Source organism: Scyliorhinus canicula, chromosome 13, assembly GCF_902713615.1.
Source record: "Scyliorhinus canicula chromosome 13, sScyCan1.1, whole genome shotgun sequence".
Classification (NCBI taxonomy): Eukaryota; Metazoa; Chordata; class Chondrichthyes; order Carcharhiniformes; family Scyliorhinidae; genus Scyliorhinus; species Scyliorhinus canicula.
The window spans coordinates 66,203,106-66,227,952 of record NC_052158.1 but is presented as its reverse complement, the minus strand read 5'-3'; the positions used below and the strand labels follow the sequence as shown (position 1 = coordinate 66,227,952).

At 45.9% G+C, this 24,847-nt stretch overlaps 1 protein-coding gene across 1 annotated transcript; it reads right to left on the bottom strand.

Annotated features, from left to right (window-relative positions):
- Positions 1-953: 953 nt before the first annotated feature.
- Positions 954-15,405, bottom strand: LOC119975775 (E3 ubiquitin-protein ligase TRIM11-like). The gene is made up of 6 exons (XM_038815617.1): positions 14,784-15,405; positions 11,574-11,669; positions 9,622-9,855; positions 6,168-6,190; positions 4,405-4,523; positions 954-2,543 (listed from the first exon to the last, which is right to left on the bottom strand). Exons 1-6 carry the CDS (start codon positions 15,351-15,353, stop codon positions 2,005-2,007), a joined length of 1,581 nt encoding a protein of 526 aa, XP_038671545.1. The 5' UTR covers positions 15,354-15,405; the 3' UTR covers positions 954-2,004.
- Positions 15,406-24,847: the final 9,442 nt, after the last annotated feature.

Here is a 24,847-nt window from a genome sequence, read left to right as displayed (position 1 = left end):
GACCTAGTCGCCACATTCCTGCACCTGTTCGGTACACAGAGGGAGAATTCAGAATGTCCAATTCACCCAACAGCACGTCTTTCGGGTCTAGCGGGAGGAAACCAGAGTACCCGGGAGGAAACCCACACAGAGAACGTGCAGACTCCGCAGTCAGTGACCTAGCTGGAAATCGAACCTGGGACCCTGGCGCTGTGAAGCCACAGTACTAACCACCGAGCTACCGTGCTGCCCTTTATACTGAGATTTTCTGTTGTGTCAGCAGTAAGCCAAACCACTTTGTTTTGTCCACCCTGCCTCACAGCACCAGGGACCCGGGTTCAATTCTGACCTCAAGTGACTGTGTGGAGTTTGGACATTCTCCCTGTGTCAGCGTGGGTTTCCTCCGGGTGCTCAGGTTTCCTCCCACAGTCCAAAGACGTGCAGGTTAGGTGGATTGTCCATGCTAAATTGCCCTTTAGTGTTCAAAGTTTTGCTGGGGTAATGGGGATGGGGCAGAGGATTCGGCCTCAGTAGGACACTTGTTTGAAGGGTCGGTGCAGGCTCGCTGGGCTGAATAGCCTCCTTCTGCACTGTAGGGATTCTATAATTCATGTTCATGACAGCCCATACACTCAAAAAAGACTCCTCGTGAGAGTGAGGCTTATAACAGGAATAGGGTATTCATAAAACTACCCTTAATGTTGTGGTCATGCTTCTAATTGTAGAACAGACAAAGAGCTGTCAAAGAACAGGCAGAACCACACATCAGTTGGACAAACAACAGATTTTCCTCCATTTATTTAAAAGAATGTATTTATGGAAAAAATAATTTTGAGAACCAGACTCACATTTCACATGATTTGAAACCCATTCCTTTATATATGGTGTGAATGGGAGTAATTGCTACAAGATTAGCCATTACCCTTTACTGCAATGATTGTGCACTGAAGATCACATAGCCATGCACTCAAAGGTTGGCTCAAACCAGTAATCAAATTTATTTACAAAAATTACAACCATACAGAAGCAAACTTAAACAGAAAGTATCTAGCAGTATTACAGATATTAAACAAGTTTAAATATCTTGAGAATAAATTTCTTACATAGACTGATAACTTTGTGACTTCTTGGTTTGTGAGACCACATTCCTTTACTAGTCACATCGAGTTAACATAAACACCACTAGACTGGTAACGCAAACATTATGGCAAAAAAAATCATTTCACATGTTACAGATGTTATCACAGACATTATCATCTGTTCAAGGTAACAGACTGCCAATGGGTTAGACCAGAGAGAGAATTAATTTGGATCAAAGCTTAGATCTTTGACACTGGGGGGGGGGCAGTAATTATTATTATTCCCCTGTCGGATTAAAATTTACTAACAAAATGCTTACTGCAATTCGGAAGCTCGTCCATTTGGCTGGGTAAAGTTACAGGAACAACCCTGAAACATGCAACAGGCACCCCCGAGTTTTATATATATATTCACTATCTCAATATCTCAAAAAGGAATGAGCCCACTCTGATCTGACAATTACTCGATTCTGATCAGACAATCTTGGATAAATAGGCAGGCTGCAATCTCTGGTAATTATTCTTTATTAGCAGACAGTATCTGTTTCATCTTTCCCTCCTGAAGTAATTTGATTTTAACCAATTCAGCTTACAGTCCATTTTTAATTCACAACATATTGGTCTACGTAAGATCACATGATGTTTGAAGCAAAACCCTGGCTCTGCCACATTTGGATTGTACTTATTTAGATAGGATGTGAACCAGCAGGAATGGGGCCAGTTATGCAGCAAGTTTGTAGACAGAACATAGAACTCAGTTCAGACAGACAGTTGCCTCCATCCCGTCTCTCCCAGCTATGTGGATGCTGTGATCCAGTGTCCCCAATATAAGATTCTGCGAAGGCAGAAGGACCGGGGGGGGGTGTGCTGATATTTATGACAAAGACAGTTTTCTCAGTAAAAATTAAAGAAATGGTGGAATGCAGTGTAATCAAGTTATAACCAATCACTTCAGAACAGACAAGGATAGAGTCACCCCAATTCGAACGCGGAGTGCTGGGTGGAGAGGCTCAGTGAATGTTCCATGGAAGGTGTGTAACAAGGTTAGTTCATTCCCTGACACATTGTAGAAGGAGATTATCCCACCTTCAAAATCAATATAGATGCCCAACATGGAGGGCTTTTCTGCCTGCACGCCGATTCGCTTCCCATCATGAAGGCATGAAAGGGCATCTGGCCCAGAGTGAATGCACCACGATTTGTCGTTAAAACCCAGCAGACATTCATTGCCAGCTCCTCTCCTGCTCATACTCTTGTAGCAGGCACCAATGCTCCAGGCCCCATCACCCTCCTTAACCTCGACCTCCCAGTAAGATCGGCCACAACTCACAGCCTCAGCACCAAGGATCTGTGGCCACCGGTCAAAGATTTCTCCGCTTTTGGGAAACATCTGGATCTGACTTGATGCTGATACCGTTCTATTATTGTCTGTCAGAGCAAGGTACGGATTTGCTGTGTCTGGATCCAGAGTTGGCGCCTGTCCATCTGTCAGTAGAAAGGAGATAGTGAGGTAATTGACTTGTTCACTTGCAGAGGATCAAAGGCCTTTTTCTTACTGAACATGGCAGACACTTTTCACCCAATTTCACTATCTTGGAACAATTGGTTTCCAAGTCAGCCGTGGCTTATTGGTAACATGTACGCACACCTCTGATTTAGAGGGTCCCACTGCAGAACCTCAGCACATAATCCAGACTGATACTCCCAGTGCAGTGCCAAGAGAGCACTGCACTGTCAAAGATGCCATCTCTTTTGGACCAGATGTTAAACACATGGATATAAAAAATTCCCTACTCAAGATTCCCGATATCTACTTAAAGAGCAGGGGAATTCTCCCTGGCCAATGATTATTCTTCAAACAACAAAAAGATTACATACATATGAACTAGGAGCAGGAGTAAGCCACTCGGCTCTTGAGCCAACTCCGCCATTCATAAGATCATGGTTGATCAAACTGTAACCTCAAAACCATATTCTTGCCTGCCCCCATATCTAGCCATTTATTTATTTATTTATTGTGCGTAAATCAGCTGCCAAATTTCCTCATAAAAGAAGAAAGGGTTACAGCCGAGAAGACGGCAGGGGAAAACCACCAGATGCATTGCTCAGAGAGCCAACAGACACGATGGGCTGAATGGCCACTATTGTGCTGTAACCATTGTGGTTACACAATAACTAAAATTGTAAACCACTTTTGGACATGATGAGGTTACAAAGAGTGCTATAGAAATGCAAGCGTATTGTCCTTTCTTATAAAGATTTGTAATAAGTAAGTATTGTGTGCCTGAAGGGCAGACAAAATGGCCACGGTGACTTACATCTCTGACCCCACCACCTCTAACCTGGTCTTTTTGAGTAGGCAAATGGCACCTCCTTTAAATACGTAGATCAGGTGCTAAATAATTCAGCAGCAGCAAATGCTTTCTATGTTGAAAGTGTTATTATTGTTACCTATGTTCATTACATGCAATAAGGCATCAGCTCACTTCTTACATTGTTAGCAATAACATTCCCATTAGATATCCCAGCTTCAATCTGTCACAAGGTGATCACCAGCTTTGACAAAGGGCCATCTGGACTGAAAACTTTAGCTCTTTTCTCGTCCTATAGATGCTACCACACCTGCTGAGATTTTCCAGCATTTTGTCTTTGAGGGACAAGGTGATCATATACACACTGAATCTGGTTTAACCACAGCACTCCTCCTTGGGCATCGTCCAAATATTTTACTAGGAAGCCACAACGCGAGCATCTGAAAATTCCAATTCGTCATCACAAGATGCTGCTGGTCTCAGGTGTACAGTACTGTTACAAACAGTTTCCGGTGAGGTATATTCAATACTAAATTCTGCTGTCTGTCCGTAGAATCCCTACAGTGTAGAAGGCCATTTGGATCCTGAGCCTGCACCAAAAGAACCCCCACTCCCCTGTTCTATCTCTGTAACCCCGGGCAAATTAGCATGACCAATCCACCTAACCTGCACATCTTTGGACTGTCGGAGGAAACCGGAGCACCCGGAGGAAACTCATGCAGACACGGGGAGAATGTGCGCACTCCACACAGACCGTGACCCAAGGCTGGAAATGAACCTAGGTCCCTGGAGCTGTGAGACAGCAGTGCTAACCACTGAGCCGCCCAATTAATAAATATTCGATTAATATCAATATGATTTACAAAATGGCTCTAGCCAAGGGAGAATGATTATTACACAGAGATAATTGGTGGTTACAACTTATTGCGACAGCTGAAGCAGCAAAACTGCATGGGAAACACTGGCAGAAAAGTAAAGAAAGGTTTGTGAACAAGAAACAACCCATTAAAAATAAATTTCTGTCAGGTGCTTACAGAGTTTAACCATCATTTGTCTGTTCATCAGTTCTTCATTCCCCTCAACTGTCCATTTTATTTGCGTACTACCCAAAGTATAGGGTGTTGATGTAAGTGGTAGCGAGACATCTTTCAACCTGTAATAGTAAGACAATGCGTGGATTAAATAAAAAAGTGAAATAATACATTGCGGCTGAAGTCATAGAGGTTTACATGGAAACAGGCCCTTCGGCCCAACTTGTCCATGCCACCCTGTTTTTAACCACTAAGCTAGTCCCAATTGCCCGCATTTGCCCCACATCCCTCTAACCCATATAAGTGTTTACTGGAAAGTCATCTCATTTACAAAACATTTTTATAAAAAAAGGTACAAAAGTATGTTGACCAAATTTAAAAGTTAGATCCAAAACGTTAAACACCTCCTGTCAGTTCAAGAAGGGCTGCCTATTCGGGTCTTACCTTCACAAAGCTGCCGATATTGGTGGTAAGACACTCAGTTTCACGAAGTTTTACTCAAGAATCTCACCCACCTCACTGGTCCCGTGAAGCTAATGTGTCCTGAGAAACACTGCCCAATCATAAATATCCACAAAAGAGATGGACAGATCTCAAATATAGTGAGAAATATTGTTCATAAAATAATACCATTTGCACAGCAACTTGTCACACTGAAATGTCTCAAACCGAGTAGGGACTTGTTCCATTTACACAGCAGCCATTCTTCACCAGCAACGTCACAGAAATAGCATGCAGATAAGCAGATGTGGTTTTATGGCTACTTTGGTTGCAGGAATAATATTGTTCCGGATTCTAGGAGATCTGCCTACAGTTCTCAATTAATGCAGTGGGATCTTTATATCCAAAAGGAACATGAAGACAAAAGAGGTCTAAACTTCCCAGATGTGCCAATACATTTGGCGAATTTTAATGTTTGGACTGACTGGTGTAACGTTTACCCACTCTGGGCTCTCTGGCATCCCTATACCTCTATTAGCTCATAGAGGGGATGCGCCTGGATTGATTGTGAAGTGGGAGATAGGGCTGCTCCACTCAAATGTAAACCATGCATGCAAAAAGGTCAAACTGACCTTTTTGACTCTTTTGTGGGATGTGAGCGCCACTGGCAATGGCAGCATTTTTGCCCATCCTTAATGGTCATTTTAGAGGGTAGTTTAGAGTCAATCACACTGCTGTGGATCTGGACTCGGATGTCACATTCTGGGACAGTGAACCGGAATAAATCTGTCCCATTCACCACATGGATGCTTATTATAAAATCGGCCAATTTGGGGGTTGATTGTAGTGACCATGATAGATCACCAAGACCAAGCAGAGCCAGGCTCCACAAGCAGGGGGTCTGTCTGCATGTGCTTACTACTATAGTCCAGCATAAGTCAGAAAAATACAATTATATTTCAACAAGCGTGTGACTAGCTGTATTGCTACATTCCTCTTTAAACGGACAGATATGTGAAATGGTATAGAATTAAAGCAGAATACTGCAGATGCTGGAAGGTACTGGGAACACTCAGCAGATCTGGCAGCATCTGTGGAGAGAGACAGAGTTAACCTTTTGAGTCCAAAACTCAAGGAAGGTAGAAATGTGATGTGCTGTTTTGTGTGCGAGGGACAATGACAAAAGGGAAGGTTTATGATAGGGTAGATGGCGGAAGAGATTAGATGGCAAATAGTCAAAAAGTAAAGTGTAAAATTGGTAAAACAGCGTGTTTGCTTATTAAGGACTTTCAGTGACTGTAAGATGGGAGTTGGTTTTCACTTACCGTGCAGCAATGGAGTTAAATTCCTGCAACAAAATAAACACAACACTGGTGTTAAACAGAATGGCTAGAATACGAACAGGCTCAAACACACTGAAAGTGTTGTAGCCTCGACAGCCACTGAGCCATCATTATCATACATTTATCGACATTGGCTATGGGCAACCCAGGCTGATGTGTGGGCCGCAGGAGTGGCCCTCCTTCATCACAGTGTGCTGCAAGATTGGAATCGAACTTGTTCAATAATCACGGCCCCATGAATAAGATCAAATACATTTAATACACACCAAATATTTTGTAACAAGTTATAGAAAATGCTTAATCATTCACAGATATTAATAGAACTATCAACTTCCCGTGATTAGAAACATACATTTTTACGTTTTGATTGGGTGCAGATGGAGTACATGGCTTCACAGTCAATGTTGTGAGAAATCAGCACGCACCTCACTTCACTTGCCCTTACATTCTGTGCGGATTACTTCAGTCATACCGGTAGGAAATAAAACCACACTGATGGAAACAAATGGAATGTGGCAACAGGGAGCAACAAAACGGTCAACAAAATACCTTGTGGTACCACTCAATCTGGGAGCTGCATATGGCCCTCAGTTGCCCACCACTGATCTACATTGTACATTAACAAAAGTAATATCCTAGAAATGCATGTTGAGTCTCAATGGGAGAGATTAAAGGGTGTCTGATGTCTTAATTGAGAAAGAGGGGTATTTAAGCAGAGTATTTCAGCTAGGTAGCTGAAAGCACTGCAGCTCAAGTGGGATAGATGAGATGGGTAACAGCCCCAGCCACAATCATCCCTCAGAAGACAGAAACAGTATAGGTCAGGAACAGGAGGATTTTAAATTAATTGTGATAAGGGATGGGGAAAGACTATTGGTGAGGATAGAGGCAATAGTTGGGCAGAATTTAGTGCTGTAGAGGGCTCGTGCGGCAGAATTTAGAAAGGGAGAATGAGAGACCAGCCAGCAGAGCATTGAAACAGTAAAGTACAGAAATGATAATCAAACAGAAGGAATTCAGCAGTGACTGGTGGAAGTAGGTAACCCACCTGGTGGGAGCAATGCAGAGTCTGAAACAAACAAGCTGCTAAGTTTGCAAATAGTCAGTTAAGCCATTGGCCATGGAAAATTAGGGAATCCATGTCAAGGGATTGGTTTTTTTTAAAAAATGGGGCCAAGAAGTTGTTGGTTTTCCATTATCCCCAAAAATTGAGCTGGAAAAATCTGTGAATCACCTGAGTCTGGTTGCCAGACAAACAGCCTGGTAGACGGAACCTGTCCAGGGGCCAAGGGAAACAACTAAGACGGCGGTGGTCAGCTATGGAAGCTGTACACGCGATCATTGAAGAGCAACCTTCTGCACAACCATCCATACCTCCACTTTCTCATATCAGCTGACATTACAACAAGATTCAGAGAATATTATTGGAATTACTAAGGCAGGGAGTGCCTTACAGAAATTACCTTAAACATTAAATAGAACCACCTGGAGGCAATTCAAAGGGAAGCAGTGGATGTATCTCCCCAGGTGACTGAGTTATTTCTGAGCAGCAAAAACAGCCCACCGATTTTAGCTGGCCTCAGCCAGAGCGCCTCCAGGATAGCGATGGGGAGAAATGAGCCAGGGCTCCCATCCCCAATCACGTATGTGCTTCATCAGAAAGCAAACGTATTTGGAGATTGAGAGAGAATAGGAGTGAACTTGACCATGAGCCACTCTAAAATGTCACACTGCCCATACCTACAGCTCAACTGCCTTGCTAAACCTAGTGTAGTATTCTTTCCTGACTCTCTCGTACACGTGACTCTAGCATTCATACAGGAGCAATTTATACTAATAGAGGAAGTTAAACGAAGATAGACTGCCAGACTGATACCAAGACAAATAACACAAATTACAGATCTTGATTTGTAATTTTATGTTTATAAAAAATCATAAACAAAATTATACAAAAGAGTTAACAAAAGTTACGCAATGAAAGATCAAGAATAACAAGCAAAAACACAAACTTAACCCCAAAAAACAAAACTAAACCCTCTAACAGCTGACTGTTACTAGTGCCTTAAAAAAAGGAAATGAATGGCTGCCATCTTAGGTAGAACCCTTCTATTGACCGTCTAATGGTGTACCAGCCACTACCACAAGGGAGAGACCTATCCACCACATACACAAAGAAATATTGATACTAGAGTATACCTGATGAGAAAAGTGAAGAAACAACAAAGCAAATAGTCCTTTCCCTTCAAAGTCACTCTTAACCACGCCGGGTACACTCCAAAGTCATACTCCACTTATGTGCAGAACAACCCTGGTTTTGAGGAACACAGCCTCTTCTTCGCCAGCTCCGCTCCTGGGTCTTGGTAAAACTGATGATGTGGCCTTCCCATTTGACGTCATGATGCTCCCTCGTCCATCTCAGGACCTGCTCTTTCTCTTTAAAGCCATTACCGCATGTGGTGGACCCTTAGGACGAGGCCTCTGCCAGAGCGTACAGTGGGCTCAGTCCTACTCAGGAGGGGACACAAATTCACCTTCCCCCACCATATTACAGAACATCTCTGTAAAAGTACACCAGGGGCATTGGACCTTCCATGTCCACAATCCGGACGTCTTGCCTCCTGGACCAATTTTGTAAACCATTCACCTTGGTCTTCAGCGATTTATTCGCTAAGGTCACCAGAAACATCTCTGCTTCCAGCAATCTGATATCTATGTCTCAAAAGGGCCACTTCCATGTCTTTTATCATGGCTCCATGGGCTTTCATGGTTTTGTTGGACTTCTCCAGAGCCACTCGGATGGGGGCCATGGCCATCTCCATCGATTTACAGAGGTCTTCCGACACAACCCGCCAGTGCTTATCGAACTCTGTCGCCAGGGTACTCAAAAGCAACTCAGCCGCTAGTGGAATGGCTGGAGCCCCAGAGGCTGCCATCGCTATCATTTCTGCCAGCAAGCTCGGAGAGAGCTCAGATTCTGTCGACAAACTTCTACTGTCTGCCTCCTCCCCCCCTGAATTTTCTGGGCATGTCACCTATATCAGATCCATATCCCATTAAGTCAGCGGGTTTCAAAAGAAGGGGCAAAACATGCAGTACTCTAACAGGAGCCACCTCGTGCGCATCTTCCCCCCCAAATAATGTCACCAGAATCATAGATTTCCTACAGTGTAGTGGCCTGCACAGACCCTCTGAAAGAGCACTCTACCTAGGCCAACTTCCCCGCCCTATCTTCGTAACCCCATCAAATCTACACTTCTTGGACACCAAGGGGAAATTTAGAATGCCCAATCCACCTAACCTGCACATCTTTGGACTGTGGGAGGAAACTGGAGGAAAAGTCCATTTATAAAAATATATTCGGCAAACATTAATAATACATGTGGCTTATTGTAATTAATCATTTGATGCCCTCCAATTGCATTAAAATATTTATTACCTGGATAAAGAGGATGTCATCATACTTTTGTGAAAGGATGTTGAGATCAGTCAGAGATTTCTCAAATTCTTTTGCTGCATTCTGGAGGTTGAGGATCCTTGCGTCAATCTCTGCCGTTACACAAATCTGCTCCCTATCCACTGCTTCAAAGGCTTCTCTCTCTTCATTATCAATCTGTTGCCTGAGAGCCTCGTACTTCTCCTCAATGTTTATTTCCTTCTCCTTTATCGCTGCCTTCAGTAGAAAGGTTTTAGTGATTACACAACACAGATCTTGCACACTCACTTCATTAGTTAGCTATGGTTCAGGGGTAGCACTCTTAGCATTGGATCATAAGATTTTGGATTCAAGCCCCATTCCAGAAACAAGAGTTCTAGTCTAACCCTCCAGTGCTGTACTGAGAGTATTGCAATATTTGTCCTCTTAGTGGACATAGACATCAAAAACACTTTTTATGTTCTTTTTAAAAAAAATGTTTTTAATTTTTTTTTTAAAGAGTACCCAATTATTTTTTTTCCAATTAAGGGGCAATTTAGTGTGGCCAATTCTACCCTGCACATCTTTGGATTGTAGGGGTGAAACCCACGCAGGCACGGGGAGAATGTACAAACTCCAGACGGACAGTGACCCAGGGTTGGGATTCGAACCCAGATCCTCAGCACCATAGTTGCAGTGCTGGCCACTGCGCTGCCCCACATAACACTATTTGAAAAAGAACAGTGGGTGTTTCCTGGTCAATATTTATCCCTCCACCAACATTAAAAAAAAACAGATGATCTGCTCGTTGCTGTCGTGGATGTTTCTTGTGCACAAATTCCCTCAGTTGCAACAATGATTGGCTGTAAAGTGCCTTGAGGTATCCTGACGGCAGTAAAGGCACTATATAAATGCAAGTATTTTGCTCTTTTTTTGATATGCTTGGCAGCAATAGCAGGAATTAACAGCATGTAAGGAGTGATTCAACCTTGTTTCTGTCCCTGTCACGCTGAAAATATTTTTGAAAATCTCTCACAGAAATCGGGCTCAAGGTCCATTGCATTTGATTTTCATACGGGCCTCACGCGGGAGGAACTGGCCTGAGTGTTTTGGAACATTAAAGGAGGGCTGGCACCACTGATAGTCACGTCCAGTCTCTCTGGTTACCACCCAGTTCCATCTATTCACCCTGTGGATCAATTGCTCCATCCACCACCTGATGTGCGCAGAGGAAGGGCTTGGCTAAAGCTACCCTCAGTTAAATGATCACCATCTAGAAATCAGCAGACTGCAAATTAACCACAGGGAAAGAGTACAGCTCAGCATAATACTATCTTTCTCAATTATCTAGCCATGCGCTGCCAGTACAGGACAAGAATTGAAACATAGCTGATTTTTCTGATCTTTAGTCAGAAGAGGTCACATTCACCTGTTTCCAATGCTGACCTGGATTCTGCACACGCCAGGGATAAAATCTGATCTATTCTGAGTAAACGGCAAAGTATTAACTCATTGGACATCAAATAGGATTGACAAACAAAAGTGAAGAAGGACTTGTAATTTCTATAGCAACAAAGTATATCCCAAAGCACTTACACCCTGCAAAGTGTAGTTGCTCTTGGAATGCAAGAAAAGCAGCAGTTAAATTGTGCACAGCAAGAACCCACAAACAACAATCTGATTTGGTGCTGATTAAGGGATAAATGTTGTACAGGACAGCGGGAAGACCCTTCTGCTAGTCTTCAAACTAGTACCATGGGCTCTTAAACTGGGCCTCAGTTTAATGTCTCATCTGAAAGATGGCACTTCCAAAATCATTGCCTTCCCTCTGTACTGGACAGGAATGTCAAACTTGGATTGTGTGCTCAAGTCTCTGGAGTGGGATTTGCTGACTTCAGAAGGGAGTGTGCTATCCACTGACATCATGCAATGCTAAAGGTTTTTACTTAAATCCACCAACCGGTTGGTTTACTCACTAAAGCATTTTGCTTTTCTTTCTGAAGGTCTTTAAGAGCGACTTGTGAAGCTTCAGCATTGATCTTCAGTTTGTCCTGTTGATCTTTCAAATTATTCTATTAGGAAGCAGCAGAAAAAAAGTCATTCCAAGGTGTTGCTCTCCAGATCCATAGTCTGTAAATTAAGATGAACCCAACCTGACAACATAAAATCTATGGACTTCAATACAAAATGCAGCAGCCTTTCATTTTATATATTAAGGAGTCCTTCATTTTGCAACATAGTGTAATTATTTGTCTATTGTGCAATCCTTTGATTATTTTATACTTAATTTTTAGTTTAATTATTAACGAGAAACGTTATGAATCACAGTGGTCTTATTTGTATCGTCATCATAATTCCTTAGGCATCACCATCCAAAACCTCAACTTCTGTCACCCCTTACAAGGACAAGGTCAGCAGATGTACAGAACACTACCATCTGCAAATTCCCCTCCAAGCTACACACCATCCCAACTTGGAATGATGGGCGGTATCGTCCGAGCTCCTCATAATTGGATAAGAGCGGCTAACCCCAGAATGTGATTTATTTAGATTTCCAGAAGGCCTTTGACATGATGCTGCATATTGTTAAATAGGTTAAGAGCTCATGGTGCTCAGCAAGATCCTGGCATGGATAGAGGATTGGCTGACTGGCAGAAGGCAGAGAGTGGGGATATAGGGGTCTTTTTCCGTATGGCAGCTGATGACTAGTGGTGTGCCTCAGGGGTCTGTGCTGGGACCACAACTTTTCACAATATATATTAATGATCTGGAAAAAGGAACTGAAGGCACTGTTGCTAAGTTTGCAGATAATGCAAAGATCTGTAGAGGGACAGGTAGTATTGAGGGAGCAAGGGGACTGCAGAACGATTTGGATAAGCTAGGAAAATGGGCAATGAAGTGACAAATGAAATACAATGTGGAAAAGTGTACGGTTATGCACTTTGGAAGGAGGAATTTAAGCATAGACTATTTTCTAAATGGGGAAATGCTGAGGAAATCAAAAGCACAAAGAGACGTGGGCGTCCTTGTTCACGATTCTCTTAAGGTTAATGTGCAGGTTCAGTCGGGAGTTAAGAAGGCAAATGCAATGTTAGCATTCATGTCGAGAGGGCTAGAATACAAGACCAGAGATGTACTTCGGAGGTTGTATAAGGCTCTTGTCAGACCCCATTTGGAGTATTGAGCGCAGTTTTGGGCCCCGTATCTAAGGGAGGATGCGCTGGCCTTGGAAAGGGTCCAGATGAGGTTCACAAGAATGATCCCTGGAATGAAGAACTTGTTGGCTGAGGACTCTGGGTCTGTACTCATTGGAGTTTAGAAGGATGAGGTGGGATCTTATTGAAACTTACAGGATACTGCGAGGCCTGGATAGTGGACATGGAGAGGATGTTTCCACTTGTAGGAAAAACTAGAACCAGAGGACACCATCTCAGAGTAAAGGGATGATCCTTTGGAACAGAGATGAGGAGGAATTTCTTCAGGCAGAGGGTGGTGAATCTGTGGAACTCTTTGCCGCAGAAGACTGTGGAGGCCAAATCACTGAGTGTCTTTAAGACAGAGATAGATAGGTTCTTGATTAATAAAGGAGATCAGAGGTTATGGGGAGAAGGCAGGAGAATGGAGTTAAGAAAATATCAGCCATGATTGAATGGCAGAGCAGACTCGAGTGGCCTAATTCTCCTCCTATTCACAGAATAGAATTTACAGTGCAGGAGGCCATTCGGCCCATCGAGTCTGCACCGGCTCTTGGAAAGAGCACCCTACCCAAAGTCAACACCTCCACCCTATCCCCATAACCCAGTAACCCCACCCGACACTAAGGACAATTTTGGACACTAAGGGCAATTTATCATGGCCAATCCACCTAACCTGCACATCTTTGGACTGTGTGAGGAAACCGGAGCGCCCGGAGGAAACCCACGCACACACGGGGAGAACATGCAGACTCCGCACAGACTGTGACCCAAGCCGGAATCGAACCTGGGACCCTGGAGCTGTGAAGTAATTGTGCTAACCACAATGCTACCGTGCTGCCCGCTAAGGAGATGTCTTATGGTCATATGTGGTGGGGAATTCATTCCGAAACTTCCCAAGTAAGGGTTTCCATGGCAATTGCCCAGAAGTGCAAACTTCCTCTGGGCAATTAAATGTGATTTAAATCTCGAACGTTGGATGTTTCTGACTGTAGCTGTTACACAAATAGCGACCCAACAAAAGTTTGAAGAATTACAACCTCTTCTAACTTCTGAGGAACTGCAAGAAAGACCCAGACCCCAAAACACAGGGTTCTGGGGCAGCACAGTGGCACAGTGGGTTAGCCCTGTTGCCTCATGGCACTGAGGTCCCAGGTTCGATCCCAGCTCTGGGTCACTGTCCTTGTGGAGTTTGTACATTCTCCCCGTGTTTCGGTGGGTTTCACCCCCACAACCCAAAGATGTGCAGGGTAGATGGATTGAACATGAAAAAATGAATTGAGTATGCCAAATTAAAAAAAAACACAGGGTTCTTTCCAACCAAACCCCAGCTACCACCCCACCTGCAAGTCTGGCCCCACCCACCCTGTCAAGGTCTGATCACCCTCCCGACCTCCAAACCGCACCCCCACCAAACCAGGACCAACCATCCCTTACATCCAACCCCTACCCAAAAGCCCCCCCCACAACCACCTCCCACCCACCCAACCTCATTCGTCCACCCCAAAATCCTATCCACTTACCTTCTCCCTGGCCTGTCAATTTCAATGCAACCTTGAACTAACTAGCTACAGACGCAGTAAAAAAAATGGGGCATGTCCAACTGAGTTGGGCCTCGAGGACAGTTCTGCTGACTGGATTTTACCCAGCCTGGATCAGAAGGTCAGACGAGACAGGCACGAAATAAAATCCATGTAGGTAGGTGGGCACGGATTGCTATTTCAAGGAAGTTATAACCCTATACCAGTGCTCTTTCACTGTCATTTGGTCAAACGTCTGAACCTCCCTTCCTATCAGCACAGTGGGTAAACCTCCAACTGACAAGAGTGCGGCAGTTCAATAAAGTGGCTCTCCACCAGCTTCCCATGGGCAATTAGCACCAGCATAAACAACTTTTCTTTAAATCAGCAATGGTGATTTTTCATTAAACCTAATGTCTCTGTCTCTCCAATTGAAATAAAGAGCAATGTATTTTCGCCAGTGCACACATACCCTCAACTCCTTCACTGCTTCACTAATGCTGATTAAGTTGTGGCTCTTGTGGCTTCCTATTAAAGCGCAGAAGCTGCAGACACAGACAGCATCGTCCTTACAGTAAATCTCCAGCAACTTCTGGTGCTCTGTGCATTTGCCAATCGCCGTGTCTGCAGTGGGGTCAGTCAGGGGGTGGCACCTCAGCACCACATTCTCCTGGTGCAGCCGGAGGTGTATGGAGCACATGGACACCTCGCACTGGAGGCAGCTTTTCATGGCCGAGCGCCTTTTCTTGGTGCAGTAGGTGCAGGGGACCGCGCCCTTGGAGGGGTCCAGGGCCAGGTAACTGGCCACGATGTTGGCCAGCTGGAAATTATTCTCCAGGGGCGGCCTCAGACCGCAGCCTGCCCGGCACTGCGGGCAGCTGTAGGTGCCGGTCTCGGGCTCCCTCCACACCGCCTCCAGGCAGGCCCGGCAGAAACTGTGTTTACAGCCGAGGATCACCGGCTCCGTGTAAATCTCCAGGCAGACCGGGCAGGTCAACTCTTCCTCCAGAGGCTCTTGCTGAAGAGCCGCTGCTGCCGCCATGTCGCAGAATTGAGGCGCTCCGGAAGTGGCGGGGGAAGAGGGTGCAGGTTGTACAGCCCCTTGTGCACCGCAGAAAGCATCCCGGACAGAAACCGGGACCTCCACTCACATTCCATTTGGAAATAAATAGCTCATCACGCAAGTGGCTGCAGATTATTAACAACATGATATTATATAGTTTTATTTCACGGAACGTGGGCGTCGCCTGGCTATTGCCCATCCCTAACTGTCTTGCCAGTGATGCCCACATCCCGTGAAATAATATTTTTAAATGATTTTATGTATTTATGATTAACATTCATTATATTGTATTAATTCCTATTATATTATTGCTACTGCCCAGACAACATTTTTTTCTCATTTTCCCCCTCGCAATGAACAACAATATTCTATAGCTTAATTACTTACTGCGTGTGTATGCCAGCCTTTTGTGACTAGGACATCCAGATATCTCTGGACCTCAGAGCTCTGCAATCTCTCACCATTTAGACAATAAGCTTTTTATGCTTCCTACCAAAATGGACACTTTCACATTTGTCCACATTATACTCCATTTGCCAGAGTATCTATCTATCTTAACCTATCTATGTTCTTTTTAATGTCCTCTTCACAACATACTTTCTTGCCTATCTTTGTGTTGTCAGTAAATTTAGCAATCATACATTTGATCCCTTCATCTAAGTCATTTATATAATTGTAAAAGGTTGAGGCCCCAGCACAGATCCCTGTAGTACAACCTACATCCTGACAGGGTTTGGCTTTCATGTCCTCACTATTGCCCTTCTTTAAGTTTAAAATACTCACCTTGGACGAACTCTTATCTTCCTCAAGCTGAATGTAAAATTCAATCATATTATGGTCGCTGTAGTCATGTGGTGGAACTGAATGTCTCGGGATGTATGACGGTCCCAGGGGGTGCGAAGGTGTCTTCCGTACAAGATTTCAGCGGGGCTCAATCGAGTCTTTCCCGCAGGGGTGGTTCTGATCTGGAAAAGTGCAACAGGTAAAAGTTTGAGCCAGGTGGCTCCGGTCTCTGCTTGTAGCTTAGCAAGTTTGGTTTTCAGAGTCTGGTTAGCTCTTTCCACTATCCCAGCTGCCTGGGGTCTGTAGGCGCAGTGTAACTGCTGTTTAATTCCCAGTTGAGTGCTGAATTCTTTATTGATCTGTCCCACAAAGTGAGGTCCATTATCAGAGCTTAAACAATTGGGAATTCCAAATCTTGGTACAATTTCACGCATAAGAACTTTTACTACAGTTGAACCCTTATTATCTACAGTAGGATAGGCCTCTATCCATTTACTAAACACATCAACAATCACTAATACATGCTTATAACACTGGCATCTTTCCAACTCAATGTAGTCCAGTTGCAGGGTCTCAAAGGGACCCTCGGGCAATGGTGTTTTCCCCTGCTCGCAGGGGACAGCCTTCCCAGGGTTATACTGCTGACATATCAAGCAGCGACTGCTAATTCGTTGGGCTATCTCCTGCAGTCTGGGATGGCACCAGGTTTTTAACAATATATCACCTGTAGCGCGAGCACCACAGTGAGTTGCAAAGTTCTACACATTCGGCCACCCAGGCTGCCAAAGCATCGGGCATACATGTCTGCCCTGCTGGGGTGACCCACAGCTTACTTTCTTTATCATATGTACATCCCAATTCTTCCCATGACTTTTTATCGCTAGCAGGAGCGCCCTCCTGTAGCTGGATTACGTCAGTAATGGTCGGCATAGGTTTTTCAGAGGGAGACTTGCTCTTTGAGCTTTTTGTCTGGCTCATCATTTTGGGCACCACCATTGCCTTTGACTTTGAGGCTTCTTTTGCTTGGTGGTCTGCCTGCCTATTTCCTTCATCTACTGGAGTTTTTCCTTTCGTATGGGCAGTACGCTTTATCACTGCTACCTTTTCTGGGAGCATAAGAGCTTGGAGTAACTGGGTTACTAGCTGCTGATGGGAAATTGGGGTGCCAGCAGATGTTAAGAATCCTCTGTTCTTCCATAATTGTCCAAAATCATGTACGACTCCAAAGGCATATCTGGAGTCTGTATAAATATTTACTTTTTTGCCTCCTCCTAGTGCGCATGCGCGTATTAGTGCGAACAATTCTGCTTGCTGGGCCGAGAATGGAGTTTCAAATGCTGCTAATTTTACTGTCTCCCCACCCTGGTTGACTATAGCATATCCTGATAACCGCTTCCCCCTTTCACCGATGGAAGCACTTCCATCTGTGAACATGGTCAGGTCTGGGTCGTTAAGAGGGTGAAAATTCAAAACTTAAGATTTGTAAGTTCCAATTAAAATGCATCTTCAGCTGTGTGGACTGTTCATTACTTTATCAGAATTAAAAGGGCCAGAGCTCGCAGGCAAACGCAGCATGGGAGTGTCAAGACATCTTCTGGATTACACACAAAAGCTTGTTGAAAGGGTTAATTGTCTTGCAGAGACAAAAAGGGGCGTATAGTGGGTGGATAAATTGGAATGATGCCATTCGCATCTCGAAACGTTTTTTTATATTTTTCACTCAAATGGACTGGGAGTAAAAGTTGCAGTGCTGCCAAATTCCCGTTATCAAGTCTTTCAGCAAACACAATATGTTATTGAAACTCTGAGTGAACCAATTTTGCGTGGTTCTTTCCCAGACGAGCATGGTCATGGACATATTTTATTTACCCATCTGTTGTTTGTAAGTAATTCTGCAATCTCATAATTAAAACATCTGCGTTGTGAGACAGGTTAGTTTCACCCTACTGATGATTATTTGTGTCAGGGAGGTTTTAACCCTGAACTAATGAAACACCGGCTTGATCATATTTGTCATATGTATTTCAACTATCCTAACCTCCACTGAACACCATAAAACTAATATTTTCTTATTTTTACATACGTGATTTTGCACCCTGATTAAAATTCCTTGTGCATCAAAATTACCCTGGAAACGCCAATGATAGCCTTCGAAAAGAAAAAATTGTTAACTGTACTCAAACTATAATCTTTAAAGGCAATGCGTAGACAATTTGAAGCTTTCAAATAATCACAGCTCGTAACAAAACTTTTAAAAGTCAAGGTCTGAAGTCAAAGTCTGAATACAGAGACAGTGAATAGTTCAGAACAAAGTTTAGATGCCTAAAACTCCCTCTCTATGATGCCTAAAACTCCCTCTCTCTCTGTCTATCTCTCTATGTAACTCTGTCTGTCTCTGGAACTCTTGTCGCTCTTTCTCTTTATCTAACTACCTCTTCCGTCTCTGTCTCTCCCTGACTCACTCTCTTTCGCTCTCTCAACTTTTGCTGTCTCTATCAGTCCCTCTCTCTGTCTCTGGCTGTCTCTCTCTCTAACCCTCTCACTCTTTCTCTAAAATGGAGCTCAATTAAAATACTGAACAAAATTTTTCATTCTCCTTCGAAAACTTTATCTGTGTCATTCCATTTAAGTCAATTTCCACTGATTAATTTTAGAGGCATTAGCTATTCTTAGAGATGTATATTTCTTTGTGCAGATGACCTGCTTGCTGAAATGGTTAAATTTTTGTACAGAATCGAAAGTGGTGGCGAACTTGGCATGATGCCATCTCCATCCGCTATGTGACCTCAGACATTATCCATCCTTTCTTTCAATTTTCAATGTTCGTTATTTAACCGGTTTTTGGAAAGAGACATTACTGGATGTTTATTTTTCTTTTATTTCAAATGAGTTGAATTACTGCCGAATTTATCTGGACGGCTTGAAACGATCTGAAGTTATTCTCGACATGTATCCATTCTTAAGTTTCTAACCGTAATCTTGTATTGATTTTCCTCCCCATTTTTTCATTTTGGGAGGGGGGGGATTAGTCATCCTCAGATATTCCTGAACAAAACTAATTGAGTGTTTTAGCCCCTTTCTGATCTTTTGGACTTCACTTAATTTGATTTTTTTTCCTCCTCGAGACATTCCAGGACAGCCATTAGCCGTAATTGTTGGCAGTTTTGTGATGTCTTTTGCTAGTTTGCAGAATCTACTGCTGCTATCTTTACTCGCTTTATTGCTACGCTTAAAGGAGTTAGAGCTCAATTCCTTTAAACCAGCCTGTCTTCCAAATGGTGTGAAGGTTTAATTTATGTCATTTGTGCTTCTAACTTTATTTGTCTTATCTTTACTTCTGTGTATCTCACCATTTTTCTCTGTTCCACAGAAATCACACCCATCTTTGATCATTGTTTTTTTTAAGAGTATTTTGCTCTTCAAAAACCCCAAAAAAAATTTTAAACTGACTTTTTTACTCATTTGGCCTTGATACCAGATTTATTGGATGTTTCCTCACCGTCTGTCCGCCTTGCCGAGTGACTCTAATTTTTGGTGGTCAAAGGTTTGACTATTCGCCTTGTCCACCGGCTCGAGCTCGACCGTCCAGCTCAGCAACATCCTTCCAGACTTGCAATAAATGTTAGGGGTGAAAATATTCACACGAAGGCCTGAGTATCAGTAACAAAGCAGTTTATTATGTCAGAATTCTGGGAGATAAGATTTGGGAACTCCGCAGTCCCTGACAGCACCTTATCCCACTTAAGCTTAAACTCACATGGATTAATATACAGATTCAAGGCGGATAGCCTAATGACTTGGTTCTTTTCCCACATGCGCATTCCTTTTTTTTAAGACCTTGGCTGTTTTAGACATTCTCTGTCAATTTTATACCCAATTTTAATGCATTAGTTTTCCCCCCAGTGGCCATTTTTCTTCTCCTAAATTTTTATGCAATTCTCCTGACAATTGTCTCAGTTGTTTGGAATATTCCGGATATTGTTCACACAAGGTTTGAAGCGCGCTTCCACTATCAGAGGTTGTATCTAACGTATTACCCATCTCTAACACTATTGGCAGTTAATGATCTTTGCGATTATCGTTCATTTGGCGAAATGGTCCTGGACCACTTTATTCAATCATGAATTTAAACGGAGTTATCCTGCTCCGTTTCCCAATTCAAGCAGGCTCATCCGTGCCTGCAAGCCTATCTAACTACAAGGTTATAACGTCCTTGTTATATTATTACCTTAGGGTTAATCAAGCACCCTTCTAAACCCTCTTATCGCGGGGGCACTTTTAGACAAAAGCAAGGATCATGATGATGCCGAAACCTCTTCTATAGTTATAACTGTATGGGCTACACGCCCTCCCTTAAAGCACTAGTCCCTGACTATGCCTAGTGACGATAACTGTAGGGGGTCACACTCCCTCCCTTAAACGGGTTCGCCGGACTGACCTGGATTTCGTAGGAGTGTCCCTGAGCACTGACAGCGGGGCTGAATCGCAGACGGTACAGCGGAGGGGAATACCAAAGTGGCAAAAATTTTACTCTCAGTGGTGGCCCAATTCCTCCTTCGCTCCAGAACTCGATCATGTGAATGCGTCTCTAATTCACTTGTCTCTCAGTCCGGAAGAAAGTCTCGAACACATTCGTACTTCAGAATATTCTTTATTGCGATCGGGGCAGCCCTCTAGGTATTCCAAAGAACCACCTCGGAGAGTGCCAAAGTATTGCTCAAAACATCCTTTTTTTATATGTTTTTTAAGGGGCTGTCTCTTACATTCACTTGAGCTCGCCCCCATTACAAAGCATAGCTTGTTTTTACCATAGTTTCGATACATGATTTTACAGACTTTGAGGTTATCTATTGGCACGTGAGTATGTAGCAGTCTTAGCTTAATTAGCAGGTGCTAGTTATAATTGCAAGCGGCTCCCACATTTCATACCCTGTCACCTGGCCATCTTCCTTGTTTCTCGAGGCTATTCAACTCCCTTATTTCAGCAAGTTCGTTCTCCTTCAATAACAAGCTTTTACACTTGTAATTTTCCGCTAACATATCCCATATTCATTCTGGCTTGTTCTAGCTATTAACCTTTGCTTCACATTCTCAAGTGGAAGGCCATGGCGAGCAAAAGTCTCCTTGCACGCATGGATGACCGATGTGAGATCATGCAGCCTAACCACCTCTGGGTAGTTAGAGAAGTAATCCACAATGAGGACATAGTCCCGGCCTAGTGCATAGAAGAGATCAATGCCAACCTTGGTCCATGGGGACGACACCAGTTCACGTGGCTGCAAGGTCCCTTTTGGCTGAGCTGGCTGGAACCATTGGCATGTTGAGAACAGCGTTGGCGATGTCCTGGTTGATGCCAGGCCAGTACACTGCCTCACGGGCCCGCCGGCGGCATTTCTCCACCCCCAGGTGACTCTCACAGAGCTGCTCAAGAACGAGCTCCCGCATGCCTCGCAGCGCCAGGTGTCGGTGGTGCAATGAGGCTTGCCTCCGCGTGCACCACCATCCCCTAGAGAGGCCCGGGGCCACCGGGCTCCCCGAGGGAGGAGGAGGTCCCGTGCCTGTCCCGGTTACCCCAGCAAGGGAGGGACCGGATCACTCGCACTTCCCCCCGTCCTGTCCCTGGTGCATCTGGCGGGCAGAGGAGGGTGGCATCACGCCATCCAGCACTCCCGCCGAGCAGCCTGGCCCATCCAGGCCTGGCCACCCGAGGAAGCGCACGTCGACGGGAGCCACGTCGCAGGGCAGGGTTCTCAGCAGTCCGCCTCCACTCCTGATGTACCATCTGGGGAAACACCATGGCGTAGTAGGGCCCGTAAGGCAAAAATGTTGGACACGTAGTAAGTTGGCATGGATGCAGGGCACAGGTTAGTGAGAGGGCCTCGGGCACATGTCTTTCAATGTCACAATTAAAGTTGTTACACCAAACCTACATGCGTTTGTCCTATTTCCGGTGCCGGGGGGGGGAAACGTGAGGGTGCCCGGTGACGATGGAGTTCGAAAATCATTGCAAGGGTGAGGCTGGGTGTGCCCCCACAACACCAAACACGCCGTCGTCCTCAGTGCTCCAACGTCCACTGCCCCACATGGACATGTGATGGACTGTCCGTCACGCATAGAGGGGACACCCAGGTGGTGCTGTTCAGATATGGCCATGAGTCAGACAGTCAGTAGCGATCTGTAGCTCACAGCTCATCGCAGAGCGGGTTGTCATCATCCAACATGGCACTGTTCATACCCGCTTACGGAAGTAACGAGGTGCCGCAGGTGTAGTGTTGCCTGAGAGTGGTGCCGTGTGTGGTTGGGTTGTGCGATAGTGCGGGAGGTGGGTGAGGAGGGTGCTGGGTGATGCCAGTGCACGTGGTCAATGGTGCCAGTGCCCTGAACAATGATGCCCTCCCCCTAGTGTGCGAATCGTGCGGCGATCAACGCATCGAGTGCTCGCTGTCCCAAACGGTGGCGTATCCCGTACCCCGATGGTGTCTGTGCCCCGCCGCCCTCCCATCCTCCCACTCCTCATGTTCAGAGTCGGTGCCCTCATCGGGCTCACCTGTTTCTTCCTCCTCCATTACATCGCCCCTCTGTTGGGCAATGTTGTGCAAGACGTAACAGGCAACGACGATTCTTCCGACCCAGTCGAGGACGTACTGTAGAGCACCTCCAGAGCAGTCCAGGCACCGGAACCTCATTTTAAGGAGGCCGAAGCACCGCTCTACTACACCCCTGGTTGCTGCATTGTAGCGGGTCTCCGCGTGGGTCTGTGTCCTCAGTATAGGCGTCATCAGCCACGGCCGCAACGGATAACCCCTGTCGACCAGCAACCAGCCCCTCATCCGGGGGGGAGTGACCCAGGAAAGTTGCGGGGATGTAGGACTGCGCCAGTATAAAGGCGTCATGCACGCTTCCCGGGTACTGGGCGGACACGTGCATTATTCGAATTCCCTGTTCGCATACCACCTGCACGTTCATTAAGTATGTCCCCTTCCTGTTCAGGAAGATGTCCCTGTCCCGCGTTGGTGCACGCAGGTTGACGTGCACCCATCCACGATGCCCTGTACCATCGGGATGCCGGCCACTGAGGTGAATTGCGCTGCCCTACCAGCCTGGTGCATGTGGTCCTCTGGGAAATTGATGTATCGTCCCGCGACGGCATAAAGGCCGTCGGTGACTGCCCAGATGCACCCAGGCCTGACTGATTCCACAAAGGTCCCCGCTCGATGATTGGAAAGAGCCGGTTGCAAAAAAATTCAGGATGACCGTCACCTTCACTCTCACTGGGATGGCATGTCCTCCCCCCGTTCCACGTGGTGCCAGGTGCGCCATTAGGTGGCATATATGGCCGAACGTCTCACGGTTCAATCGGAGTCTCCTCCTGCATGCCGCTTCCGTTAGGTCCTCGAAGGAAATGCAGTCCCTGTGGACACGGTGACGCATGGGACGCCTCCGCCGCCTTGGCACGGCCATCTGCTCATTCTCATCCCCTGGTGCCCCATCAGGATCGGAGTCATCGCCCTCTTCCTGGCAGACATGGAGGGGATCTGCACCCTCCGCCTCCTCTAGGACTTGTCGTGAGTGATGGCCTTCATCGGCAGCGGCTGGCACGGGGCCCTCCGTGGCCACTCCCTCTGCTGCATCCGCCTCTGCAACACCCTCTCTGAGTCGCCTTGCTCGCCCGCGACGAATGCCAATCTGCATGACTGCTGCTGCCGCCACGGCAGCGAACATCGATGGCTGCTGTGAATACATCATGAACTTCAAGGGGGGGGGGGGAAGGTTTGGGAGGGAGAGGCAACAAAATTTGTTAGGAGGGCGCTTCGGCACGTAGGCAGCCAGGGCCCTTTCAATGAATGGGTGCCCCGGCTGCCTGGTCACTGTTCATTCAGCCATGCACCGTGCCATCTGCTCACAGTATCCGTTTCCCGCACAGTTCAACCCATCCTTCCTCATCGCAGCGCCAGCGGACACAGCCCTTCACCATGCCCACGAATTGGAAGGGTGTCTTCGCCACCTTCCTGCTACTGCACTCTAGCTGGGGGTCTCGGTCCTGCGGGCAACCGTGGAGGCCCCCCTCCCAAGCCCACAGAATGGTGGTATAATTTGCCCCACCCCCTCCCCAATCCCCCATCCCCACCCCTTCTCCTACCCCATCCCCCCTTCTCTGTACTCCTTTACACAACCCATCTGCCTTAGCCCTTACGTTGCCCATCACAAACCACCCCACCCCCTCCCCCCAACCACATCCCCCCTTCCTCAACCCCCTCCCCCCAACCACATCCCCCCTTCCCCCAACTACATCCCCACTTCCCACCCAAAACCCCTTCACACACCCCCAGCCCCCTCCCCACACCCCCCCATGGGGAACATGGCAAACGCTTCAGACAGCCCTCCTCCACCCCCGCCATCACCGGACGTTGACGCTGCTTCCTGGTTCCTGGGATGGGCCCACCTACTCACCTCCCTCATCCGCTTTGTCAGCTAGCATGACTGGCTGACAAATTTATTTAGCAGGGGTGAACGGCGACGGTGTGACCTGGGATCACGCCTTCGGGACTTCGGCCCATTCGCCGAAGAATAGCGGGGGGCTGGGAGAATCGGCTCTACTGCCTGCTCGGCAGATTCTCTGGCATGCGCGGCGCCGACCTCAATGACGCCGTTCTCACCGGTTGGGAGAATGGCGGAACGGCGTTGAACCG

Coding starts and splice junctions, on each gene's coding strand:
- LOC119975775 (XM_038815617.1), bottom strand. CDS start 15,353: ATGGCGGCAGCAGCGGCTCTTCAGCAAGAGCCTCTGGAGGAAGAGTTG. Junction 9,856..11,573: donor AAGAAAAGCAAAATGCTTTA/GTGAGTAAACCA, acceptor TTTCTACTGAAG/GCAGCGATAAAGGAGAAGGA. Junction 2,544..4,404: donor ACAAATGATGGTTAAACTCT/GTAAGCACCTGA, acceptor TTCTACTGACAG/ATGGACAGGCGCCAACTCTG.